Source organism: Pantherophis guttatus, chromosome 1 (assembly GCF_059756535.1).
Source record: "Pantherophis guttatus breed Tessera chromosome 1, ASM5975653v1, whole genome shotgun sequence".
NCBI classification, from domain to species: domain Eukaryota; kingdom Metazoa; phylum Chordata; class Lepidosauria; order Squamata; family Colubridae; genus Pantherophis; species Pantherophis guttatus.
In genome coordinates, this window is record NC_142063.1 from 292,645,130 (window position 1) to 292,658,537 (window position 13,408).

Sequence of the window (13,408 nt, forward strand, 5' to 3'; positions counted from 1 at the left end):
GGGGGAGCTCGTTCCAGATAGTAGGTGCCCCCACAGAGAAGGCTCTCCCCCTGGGGGCCGCCAGTCGGCATTGTTTGGCTGACGGCACCCGGAGGAGCCCCTCTCTATGGGAGCGTACCGGCCGGTGGGAGGCTATTGGTGGTAGTAGGCGGTCCCGCAAGTACCCGGGTCCTAAGCCATGGAGCGCTTTAAAGGTGGTAACCAAAACCTTGAAGCGCACCCGGAAGACCACCGGGAGCCAGTGCAGCTCGCGCAGGAGAGGTGTTACATGGGAACGCCATGTCGCTCCCATTACCACCCGCGCGGCCGCACTCTGCGCCAGTTGGAGCCTCCGGGTGCTCCTCAAGGGGAGCCCCATGTAGAGAGCGTTGCAATAGTCCAGGCGGGAGGTGACAAGGGCATGAGTGACCGTGCGTAAAGAGTCCCGATCCAGAAAGGGACGCAACTGGCGAATCAGGCGAACCTGATGAAAAATCCTCCCGGTCACGGCCGTCAAGTGCTCTTCTAAAGACAGCCGTGAGTCCAGGAGGACGCCCAAGTTGCGAGCCCTCTCCGTGGGGGCCAATGATTCGCCCCCAATAGTCAGTGATGGCGTCAACTGACTATATCGGGACGTCGGAAACCACAGCCACTCAGTCTTGGATGGGTTGAGCCTGAGCCTGTTCCTCCCCATCCAGATCCGTACGGCCTCCAGGCACCGGGACATCACTTCAAGGGCATCGTTGGGGTGATCCGGGGTGGAGATGTACAGCTGGGTGTCGTCAGCGTACTGATGGTACTCCACCCCGAAACCACGGATGATCTCGCCCAGCGGCTTCACATAAATGTTGAACAGGAGAGGCGAGAGGACCGACCCTTGCGGCACCCCACATATGAGGGGCCTCGGGGTCGACCTCTGTCCCCCTGTCAACACAGACTGCGACCGGTCAGAGAGAAAGGAGGAGAACCACCGCAACACAGTGCCTCCCACCCCCAACTCTTCCAACCGGTGCAGCATGATACCATGGTCGATGGTATCAAAAGCCACTGAGAGATCTAACAGGACCAGGACAGAGGAGCACCCCCTGTCCCGAGCCCTCCAGAGATCATCAACCAACGCGACCAATGCCGTTTCCGTGCTGTACCCGGGCCTGAAGCCCGACTGGAACGGATCCAGATACGTCGTTTCATCCAGGTGCTGGGGGAGCTGTTGCGCGACCACACTCTCAACAAGCTTCGCAACAAAGCGAAGATTGGAGACCGGACGATAATTTACCAACATTGCCGGGTCCAGGGAAGGCTTTTTGAGGAGAGGCCTCACCACCGCCTCTTTCAAGGCGGCGGGAAAGTCACCCTCACTCAGCGAAGCGTTTATAATCCCCTGGAGCCAGCCTCGTGTCACTTCCCGGGAAGCCAGTACTAACCAGGAAGGACACGGGTCCAATAAACAAGTGGTCGCGTTCAGTCTACCCAGAATCCTGTCCACGTCCTCAGGGGTCACAGGATCAAACTCATCCCAGATAACATTCTCAAGACCTGCCCCTGTCTCTCCCCCTGAGACTACCCAGTCGGAGTCCAAATCTTCCCGAATCTGAGTGATTTTGTCATACAGATACTGAACAAAATCCTCGGCTCTACCCTCCAAGGGGTCCTCCCGCGCTTCCTGGTGGAGCAGGGAGCGGGTCACCCTAAAGAGGGCGGCCGGGCGATTATCTGATGACGCAATAAGAGCAGCAAAATAACTACATTTCGCTGCTTTTATCGCCACTAAGTAATTCCTAATGTGGGATCTTACTAGTGTCCGGTCAGATTCAAGAAGACTGGCCCTCCAACTACTCTCTAGGCGTCTTTTCCGGCGCTTCAACTCCCTCAGCTCCTCGGTAAACCAAGGAGCCAATTGAGATCGGCGCCGGGTCAGAGGCCGCAAAGGCACGACCCGATCCAGAGCACCAGCAGCCGCCCTATCCCAGGCGGCCACCAGGTCTCCAGTCGAGGCGTGTGCCAGAACCTCAGGAAATGGCCCAAGCTCCGTCTGGAATCTGTCAGGTTCCATCAGGCGCCTGGGGCAGAACCATCTGACCGGCTCCGCCTCCCTGCGGCGGGGTGCAGCGGTTCGAAAGTCGAGACGAAGGAGAGAGTGATCTGACCATGACAAGGGTTCAGTAACTATATCCCCTATATCAAGATCCCTCAACCACTGTCCAGAGACAAAAACCAGATCCAGCGTGTTTCCCCCTGTGTGGGTAGGGCCATGAATTAACTGGGTCAGGTCCATAGCTGTCATGGAAGCCATGAACTCCCGAGCCATCTCTGACATCTCACCCACGGACGGCAGGTTGAAATCCCCCATAACTATAAGCTTAGGGGTATCAACCGCCACCGCGGCGATGACGTTGAGTAGCTCGGGCAGGGCTGTTGCCACGTGGCAGGGAGCCAGGTACGTGATCAGCAAACCCATCTGAACCCCATGACCCCATTTCACAAAAAGGGATTCACAGCCGGCCGTCTGAGGAACAGTGGCCTCCCTCGGTCTCAGACCTTCTTTAATGATAACCGCTACCCCCCCGCCCCTCCCCTGTGACCTCGGCTGATGGAATGCTTGGAAACCTGGCGGGCACATTTCAACGAGGGGAACCCCCCCCCTCCTGGCCCAACCAGGTCTCCGTAATACCTGCCAGGTCCGCACCCCCCTCCTGAACAAGATCACAGATGAGGGGGGCTTTATTTACTACGGACCTGGCATTGCACAGCATCAGCCGAAGGCCTGGGTCCTGAGGGTCTATGCAACCTGAGGAGCGAGTAGAGCCTTGGGGGCCGGAGCACGCCACCGCTCGTAGACAGCGAGTGCGCACTCCCCTAACACGATATGGCCCCCTGCTCCCGCCATATCTACCCCTCCCACCTACAGTACTGATGTTCAAAAAACTATCCGGACAAGCTCTAACCCCCCCCTCGATCCCGGGTCCTCCATCCCCCACACCACGCTTCACTGCCAGACCCGACCCTCCCCCTTGTGGGTTATCCCCCATACCCACAGCCCGAATTCCAATCTGACCCTCCCCCTCCCTAGGACCCCTTAAAAATTTGACTAAAAATTTTGTTAAAAAACCCCTCAATCCCCTCGTTTTCACATGCCACCTCTCTGGGTCCCAAAACCCTTCCTTGAGGTGGGCCCTCGATAGTGAGGAGGGCCACATCTGCGAGAAGGGGGAATCTCGCAGCGCAAGAAGATCTGCAGTCGTATACATCTCCAAAATGCAGCGATGGAGGCCCAAAGCTCAGACAGGGGACTTCACAAAAGATGTAACACAGCCAATTGTTCATCGATGTGCTGTTGGTGTCTCAACTGTCCTCCCACAACAGCAGGAGGGTCCTAAATTATCTCCTCCAAAAAGATATCTCTTTTCTCTGGGGAATAGTTACTGAACGGATGAAAAATTTGAACCTAATTACTGATAATTCAGAGAGCCATTTTGGTGTAGTAGTTAAGCCTTAGGAAGGAGGCAATGGCAAACCACTTTGGCAAGAAAGCTGCAGTGACCTGTCCAAGCAGCAGTCAACATTGGGTCAAAGGCATGCATGTACACACAAACAGAGAAAGAGAGAGGGAGGGAGAGAGGGAGGGAATGAATTCAGAGAACAGGAAAGAGGACTTATCTGTAGCTCAGGGGTGTCAAACTCGTGGGCCATGGGCCGGATGCATCAGGTGCTGGCCCCGCCCAGTTTAGCGAAGGGGGAAAAAGTCCTGACGTGACACCACTGTGACAGCGCGAGTTTGACACACCTGCTGTAGCTTATTGTAAAATAGAAGAAAAGAAGCAAAGCACATTAAGCATACAATTTGAGAATAAATATCTATAATATAATTACCACAGTCATCTTCTTTCATTCTCCTTCCCTTGTTGTAGAATGTTGCCCCTCCCACCCCACTTAGTGCTATTAGCACTATGTGTGTGTGTCACAATCTTCTGATCCAGAAAGACTTCTACTAGTTAGGAAGATGCACACACAATGAATGTCAACAATCCAATTTGTGTTCTTATATGATGTTCCTTGCCTGTGGAAATTACTGGTGTGGTCAAGGCAGAGGCATGCTATTAATAGTTCTGAGCTTATATCGATTTTAATTGTATACGTTATTATTTGTATAATGTTGCAAAAAAAAAGACATTTCTTAGCTCAAAAGAATGGTGACAATATTGTACAGACTAAGAAGAAAGAATGGGGTTCATAGATAATGCATGTTAATGCTGGTTTCATTAATTTTTATCCCATCTGCACTGACATGGCCTATCATTATATGGCAATCTATTCAGACTTTATACATGTAGTAGGAACATGATTGAGGTAAGAAGGCTGTTGGTAGCAATGAACGATACAGGCCACTACATGAAACATTATAGTCCAACCAGACAAACATGCAAACTGCAGTTGGTACTGGAAGTGGCCAATATTCCTCTGGGAAGGGCATCTTTTCCAGTGACTAGAAGATCATTGTGGTAATTTTTGGCTTTTGCTAAAAAAGACAATTTCCTGGGGTAGTTGGATGTTAGGTGGCTCTTTAAATGCAAAATAGCAATGTTCAGTCTTGCAGAATTTTAATATGTCATAAAAATGAGTGATTTTCTATTATATTTTGTCTCTGTAATCCTGAAGAAGTTGGGAATTAAAATGAAGGAGCATAAGAAGAAGTATGTGAGATTATTCTTAGAATCATAGGGCTTGAAGGGACCTTGGAGATCTTCTACTCCACCCCTCTACTCAAGGCAGGAGCCTTATGCCATCCTAGTCAAATGCTATTCTGTTCCTGCACACATTGCTATTCACTATGTTCATTTTTGCTCCCTTGGAGGTACCTGCTCCTGAAGATTTCTAAATATGAAAATGTAATTCTCTTCCTCTAATATAGGTAACAATCTAAAGCAGACCCAGGTATAGAGTATATCTTGAATCTACCTATGTGAAAACTCTTTATAAGTGATGGGGAACTCAATTTTTGTGAGATTTTTGTTCTGCATGGACAAACCTTGTTTTTATGTGTCCTGGATCTATACACATAAGTTATTGTTTATAATAATTCTCTTCTGTCACAGGACTTTCAAATAGCTTTCCTGATATTTTATTGTAGTAATCTTCCAACTAATAAAAATTGTAATTTAGTATAGGCTTGTTACAATGGTTTGGGGGAAAAAACTGAATTGGTCTGTAAACCTCAGTTGTGGCATATTATAAGAATGCTATGAATAGTGAAGATGCTTTTAAAAGATAGTTCAGTAAAAATCTAATTAAAATCACACATTTTAAATTTGTGCGTAACTATAAATTAACTTAAATTAATTATATTTATTGTCCAATTAATAATTTAATGCTAATTACAGCTTCTTGAATCAGAACACATTTCTTATTCTCTGAAGGTTCTTTCTCTTTCTTGCAAACTTTCCTTTCTATCTAGAATCACATTGTTATATTTTAATATATAAGCACACAAAACAACATGAAAGTTTAATATTTCCCTTACTTCATTTCATATGCAAGGCTTCATTTCTACTGGTTCTTTTGTTGTTTAATTTCCTTATTAAGGGTGTCGTTTGCTTCCTCAAAATCTAACTGGTTTTAAATGAAGTCCCCCTCTATTAATTTTATAATAGCTGTTTAAAAATATCTGATGATTTAAGTAGCTTATTTTTTAAAACACTTTCATATCAATTTACGATTGAAATGTGAAGGGAAAAAAACCAGTGTTTGCCAAATTAAAATAAATCCTTATCAAATATATAAAGAAATTAATCATTTAGGTAAGCAGTAATGAAAACTGTATTTGGGAACACAATGAAATTCTATCCAAATCAATGGATATCAATAATCTATTGCTAACTGCCAGTTAAAATGTTTGTTGTTTGATCTATTTAGAAGAAAAACCAAAACAATGCAGCCAAAATTATACAAATCCTCCCTTCAGTAGAATTTTGGGCTTCTTCTCCTTTATGAATGACATGTTTTATAATCTTATATTAAGGACTTTAATTTTTGTATGTTTGGTGAAGTCTTGGAAGTGCAAATTACAAGCCCTGGCTTTGACTAGTAACCACAAGGGGACAGTGTAAAATACAAGAGATAGAAGGTTTTTAAATTTATCTTTATTTATTTGTTAAATTTATATGCCAGCTATCTCATTGTTGAAGCAACTCTGGGCCACTTACAAAATGATAAAAGAATAAATATAAAACCAATTAAAATTCCTGTGAATTAAATAGAGATTAAGAAACAAGAGCACCAATGGTACAGAAGTGGAGTCTCTAAGTTTTAAGGCTCTTCTGGAAGGTTAGAAGGGTGGGGACAGATCTCACCTGTGGCAGCAGGATGTTCAAAAGGGTGGGGACCACAGTAGAAAAGACTCTTCTCCTAGACCCCCTCCCCAGTCAAAATTCCTTGACAGACAGGGTCTGTAGCAAACCGCTTCTGCTAGAAAGAATGGGATGGGCACAGAGGTGGGTTTGAGCAGGTTCTGACCAGTTCTGGAGAACCGGTAGCGGAAATTTTGAGTAGTTCGGAGAACCGGTAGTAAAAATTCTGACTGGCCCTGCCCCCATCTATTCTCTGCCTCTCGAGTCCCATCTGATCGGGAGGAAATGGGGATTTTGCAGTATCCTTTCCCCAGAGTGGGGTGAGAATAGAGATTTTACAGTATCCTTCCCTGCCACGCCCAAGCCACACTCACCAAGACATGTCATGCTCACCAACCCACACCCACAGAACCGGCAGTAAAAAAATTTGAAACCCACCACTGGATGGACAAATTCTATTGGACCGCGATGGCTCTTCAAATATGTTAAGGATGAATGAGTTAAGGATTTATTCTGTGCCCTTCTTTGTCTACTATTCTGCAGGCAGTTTATCCAAAAGATTGTCAATCTGAAGTCATTTATTTTGGTATGCACAAAACGTGCATGTTCTTAGCTTCTCCAGGGTAGGCTGTAGCTAGCTAAGTGCTTTGCCTATCTCTCTAATGTATTTCTTGTAAATAAATGCCCTTTCTGTAATACTTGTGCCACCTGCTCCACTAATCCTCGCTGAAGTCAGATTCCTATTCCTGGAAATATTCGCATGCACATGTAGAACAGTTCAACCTCCAAGAATAGGCCAATTTATCTTTCTGAGAATCATATGAAGCTGAAATAACTACAAATTTGCAGCCAGCCTCACGGGCTAGGCTATAAAGATTTAATTCCGATCTGACTCTCTACAGGAGTTGCTATAAATGAGTTTAAACAACTGATGCTCTCAAAATGAACAGTAGCTGAGTTTTTACTGGGTTTGCAAAATCAGACAGGGCTACTCAGAAATAAGAGGAAGTATAAAGCACACAGAGGAGCATCCTAAAGTCTGTGGAAGTAGATTAAAAGACTAAGGCAGAGAATATTTTTAGAGAATAGGGCATTGCCTCCTTCATTACTAATCTCTTCAGAGGCTACTTCAGTGTGTAGGACTGCTGGTAGTGTTAAAAGACTGTTAAAAGGTAGAAGACTGTTAAAACTTGCTTTAGGATGAGGAGTAGCTAAAAGTTTCTCTCTCCTCAACAATGCTTGCTATTCATTTTGGGAGGATATAACCCCCTTCCTCCTGACAGAGGAAAAGCAATGAAAACCAAGCTGCTGGAAAGCAAAGACAAACAGGAAACCTTTAGGGCTGCTCTAAGTTTCAGAATAGTATTTTTTTTTCAATGATGCTTGAAGTAGATATATTTATTAGAAAGTTATTGCAATTAAATTTAAATATTCTTTGCTGGGCACAACATGAGAAAAGTGGTATCTTGATTTAGACCAAACAGACAAAAGACCAGAATCTATACAGGTCTTTGTTCAGAGACTGTCTCGGATAATATCCATTCGCAGTCATAATGGTGATGAAAAAGGACCTTTGTGATCAATCCTTCCATTTATGACCAAAAGACAAAATAAAGCTGAAGCAAGTTCATAAGCACAATCGCAGTTTCACTTAGCAACTACTTTGCTTAATGATCGAGTTGCTGATCCCGATTGTGGTTGCTAAGCAAGGAGTAATTAGTAATCACAGCACCAATCCATATTTGACACCTTTACTTACCTTACCTCCTAATCTAATCAATGAGGGCTCAAAAATGGCAAAATGTCTCCTCCTAATTCAGCCAGGTGAATTGTGCCACTTTCATGGCCCATGGGAACATTGTTTCACACTTCTAATTGCTCTTACCATTTTTATCTGGAAACCCATATCTACCAGACTCCGTGAGGTATTTGCAGGTCTTTGCATCAATGCTACTACAACGTTGTATTTAGTCATAAACTCTGGAACTTCGATGAAATATTGATGATTTCTTGAAAGAGTACCTATTGTGGATTAACAGATATGATAACACAACTCAGACTTGATTAAGACCTTCTTTCACTCTCACTCTCATTCTCATTCTCATTCTCATTCTCATTCTCATTCTCATTCTCATTCTCATCTCACACACACACACACGATCTTTAGATACAGACAAGTGGATCTAATATCTTCCAATAGTTATTTAACTCTAGAGCAGGGGTGTCAAACTCAATTTCATTGAGGGCTATAACAGGGTTGTGTTTGACCTCGGGGGGTTGGAGTGGGCGTGGCCAGGGTGGGCATGGCTAGTTCAGTGTCACTGATGTCGGGGGGCCCCTGTGGTGGCCCAAACATTGCCAGCCAAAACGGGCTCCTGAGCTTCGTTTTCAGCTGTGACGGCCTCCTGCAAACCTCTGCCAGTGAAAATGGAGCTCAGGACTCTCAAGATCCATTTTTGCTGGCAGAGGCACTGTGGGCTGATCCTTTGCTGTTTGCAGCCCCCTGTGGGCCAGATCTATGTACCCCGCAGGCTGGATTCAGACCTCAGGCCTTGAGTTTGACACCCATGCTCTTTTTTTTTTGAAAAAAGTTTTTTTTATTTTTTAAAACACAAACATAAAACACATCTTTTCCAAAACAAAGCATTGATCCGGTCACAAATTAATACAAATCATTAACAAATCTTAACTTCCAATTAACACAATTTAATATTTTACTCAGTTATTTCTCTAAATTCTATCAATTTAACTATGCCCTTATCCCAAAAACCCGTTACTTAAATCTTAAATCCTAACCAAATATCATTCCATTTTTCTCTTCCTTTTTGCTTAGATGGATATATTTCAAAAATATAAATCATTACAGTTATTGTAAACATTTAAAAAATATTTTAACTATTACTCCCAATATAATCATCTTCATTACTTTACTATTAATCCCGACACAATCGTTTCATTTTTACTGTTCCCAACATAATCATTTTTATTTTTAGCTGTAAATTCTTTATTTCTATGGTTAAATCCAATTTATACATTTCATTTTTACTGTTAATCTCAATATACTCCTCCCTATTTTTGCTGTCCTACCCAGCATAATAATTTTTATTTTTGGCTGTTAATCCCAGCATAGTCATTTTATTTTTACTATTAAACCTAACACCTTTGTCTTTGTCTTTGTTGATAAATCCAACATAATCATTTCATTTTTGCTGTTACTCCCAGCAAAATCCTCTTTGTGTCAAGTTACCAAAAGATGCCCTAATTAATTGATGAGCCATGATCCAAACTTCAAAAGAAATATAGTCATTTATTAGGAGCAACATTCCGGCAATACTCGGATGCAGTTAGGACTGATCCCACGTAGATTTACGTTCCCCTATGACCCTGTCTCTCCCCTCTTCTCTGGCCATGTCATAAATCACATTCTCCAATTAACCACTTTGGCTGGCTGTGAAACCTAACACCCTCCTTCTGATTGCGGTCAGAAAGAATGTGTGGAGTTCACTTCAGTTCTTCCTCCCTCCTGCTCATGGCAACTTGAAAGCTTTGCAAGTTGACACTTTGTTTTATTGTCCTACCCAACATAATCATTTTTGTTTTTTGGCTGTTAAACACAGCATATTCTTTTTTATTTTTTGGCTGTTAACCACAGCATAATCATAGTTAACTTTGTTATTAATCCCAGCATCCTCCTCTTTTTTGTTATTTCCATCCATCTATACATTGCTTATTTCAGTTAATCATATTTATCATTATCCTTTTTTATGACAATTTAACATTGAGACATGGTTCTTACTTAAAACATATCTTTGTATATATTTAAAAATCTCTTTCAATATGCTTAATTTCTCTTATATTCTAATTTCCATCAATATTTCAATTTTATATATCTATGTCATATTCTTATACATCCATAATTATCTTATAAGAACCTCCTTTTTATTATTACCATCACCTATACATTATTTCATTTTTAATCACATTGTTTTAATCTTCCTTTTTCTTTTTCCAGCCGTGTCTATCTCATTTCTTCACTTTCTCGCCTGCTAGCATATATTTCTTTCCATTTTCAAAGTCTTCAAATTTTGTCCTCCATATATCATATTAAGTCTTTTCTTATTTTTAATCCGGATAAAATGTATCAAGTTCCCTTCTCTTGAGCCTGTGCTAAATCCTTCTTTTATTCCTGTGCCAGTTTTTTAAATTGTTATTATTCCAATTATAGTAGTTCCATTGAAGTTTCTTTTACTTTTCACCAAAATCAAGCTGCCTGCAGATGAGAAAAAAAAAAAAAAAACCCTCCTCCACAAAATCCCAGGACTATTATCGTAAAGTTCAAAATTTTCCATAACAAAGATGAGTTACAATGTTCCTTTTTAAACCAGGTGTACTCCCTCTACAATCCACATTTTCCATTAGTCATGCAAGTATCCATTTTATTGCAATTATATAACAGTCCATCTTAATTACTCTTCTTCCTTTGATTTTAAAAGTATCAAATCTTCTTCTTCTTCTTTTTTAAAAAATCCAATTCCAGTTTAAATATCCAGTCTTTTCACCATGTCTCGATATTTAATTCCATTAGTTCTGTTCTAGAATTAGTTGTTTGTTGGGTCTTTGTCTCTTTAAAATTACATTTTAAACTTTCCATAGCCCCTTTGTTGTTCAGCTGCTGTTTTAAGGCTAGGGGTCTTATAGTTAATAATATTTCTCTAAGTGTTGCTGCAAGCCTGGGTTGGTCGTCACTCACCTGGCTTCAAAATGCTCTGTTTCAATCCACTCTCCTCCTGCACATCTCTTAGCCCAGTTGTCCCAGCTTCATGGCAGCCACCATGGCTTCCGCCCCCTGCCGCCGACTCACAGAGGGTTCCCTCTGACCTCCGAAGAACTTGCCTGTTCCTCTTGGTCGTTCAAGGCACCCCTCCTTTTCCCCCGTCCCTGCAGGACGGTTCCAGTCCAAAGACCCATTGGCGGTGGTTCGGCAGCTGGGGTTTTCGCGGCGCTCATCAGAGCCCGCTATTTCCCCAACTGTCTCGTCGCGACACCAAACTAGAAATCCCGACACCCATGCTCTAAAACAGTGATGGTTAACCTTTTGGGTGCTGAGTGCCCAAAGCATGCGCACACACACATGAATGCAACCCCTAAAATGCAATGTGAGTGCCCCCATGCATGTACCCTGTGCATGCATGCATGTTCCTTGTGCATGCGCCACCCCTGCGCATGCGCCATGGGCCCCCGTTTTGGCTTCCAGGTTGGTGCAGGAGGCTTTTCAGGCCCAAAATGGGGTGCGGGGGGGGGACAACTAGGACTTGATGGGGGTAGAAACTGCAAAGATAGGAGAAGGCACGGAAGGCAGGAGGCAGCTAGGACTTAATTGGGGAGAAACTGTGGAAATTACATCTTAGCTTTCTCCTGCACTCCTATCTTCCTGCCTTCTCCAAACTTTGCAGTTTCTCCCCCATCGAATCCTAGCTGCCTCCTGCCTTCCTGCCTTCTCCGATCTCCAAAGTTTTTTCCCCCACCAAGTCCTAGCAGCCTCCTGCCTTCCATGCCTCCTCCGATCTTTGCAGTTTCTACCCCCATCGCATCCTAGCTTTCTCCTGCCTTCCTGCCTTCTGTGCCTCCCCTGATCTTTGCAATTTCTCCTCCCATCATGTGCTAGCTTTCTCCTGCCTTCTGTGCCTCCTCCAATCTTTGCAGTTTCTCCCCCCATTGCGTCCTAGCTTTCTCCTACCTTCCTGCCTTCCATGCCTCCCCCGACCTTTGCAGTTTCTCCCCCCATCGCATCCTAGCTTTCTCCTGCCTTCCTGCCACGGAGAGACACCTGCGCAGGGTGGAACCTGCAGAGATCGGGGAAGGCCCCACCCCGCGCATGCACAGCAGAGACCCGAAGACCAGCTGGCCGACGGGAGGTGCATGCATGTGCAGTGGAGTCCTGGGGTGATGGCTGGCATGCCTGCAGAAAGGGCTCTGCATGCCACCTGTGGCATGCGTGCCATAGGTTTGCCATCACAGCTCTAGAGGGTCACTACCCAATGCTATCAGAGAAAATAAGGAATTCCATTAGTAGTTACAAATCTGAGAACTTCTCAGACCCATTTATATCAGAATAATGCCATTTTATCCAGGACAATTCTTTGTTAGAAGGAGCTTTAATTATTGAGCATCATGGAAATATATTCTCATATACTGCAGCCACAATATGCCTTTGAACAGTTAACATTCCTGAAATAAAGCATGCAACTCTCAGTAATCTTTGCCAAAGAATAGTGATCCAGAAAACTGCCCGGTGTTGACACAGATAAAGGTAAAGGTAAAGGTTCCCCTCGCACATATGTGCTAGTCGTTTCCGACTCTAGGGGGCGGTGCTCATTTCCATTTCAAAGCCGAAGAGCCAGTGCTCTCCGAAGACATCTGCGTGATCATGTGGCCGGCATGACTAAATGCCAAAGGTGCACGGAACACTGTTACCTTCCCACCAAAGGTGGTCCCTATTTTTATACTTGCATTTTTTACATGCTTTCGAACTGCTAGGTTGGCAGAAGATGGGACAAGTAACGGGAGTTTACCCCATTATGCGGCATTAGGGATTCGAACCATTGAACTGCCGACCTTTCGATCGACAAGTTCAGTGTCTTAGCCACTGAGCCACTGTGTCCCTTCAATTTTTGAAAAAAAATTCAAAATTGACACAGATACATCAAGCTAAATATTTTCTCCATTGATTGGAAACAGCTTCCCAATCCCTGGAAATGTCAGAAATTGAAACAGGAAGCTCTGGCTCCATTAAATTCAATAAAACGTAAGTGAAGATGGATACGCACAGATTATACATTCATGAGTTGTAAATGTCATATGCTTCATTAAATGGAAGGCCATTCATTAGCCTTGTGTAAGATGATCTTTGTTAAAGAATAGCAATACCGTAGATACTATTTCATGTTAAATACAATATGTAAACATTTTAAATAAATGCATGTATGTAAATAACAAAAATAAATTAAATGACAGACACTTGGAAATAATGTAAAGATAACTAAGACTGAAATTCTCATTTGCCTACGAGTAAGCCCTAATGTGTG

At 43.6% G+C, this 13,408-nt stretch overlaps 1 protein-coding gene across 1 annotated transcript in view; it reads right to left on the bottom strand.

Annotated features, from left to right (window-relative positions):
- Positions 1-13,408, bottom strand: part of LOC117671786 (calpain-13-like) — a 107,162-nt gene that overhangs the window by 34,213 nt on the left and 59,541 nt on the right. Inside the window, exon 11 of the mRNA XM_034427964.2 lies at positions 8,209-8,345. Coding sequence (XP_034283855.2) covers positions 8,209-8,345 — 137 coding nt within the window. The remainder of the gene's footprint in view (positions 1-8,208; positions 8,346-13,408) is intronic.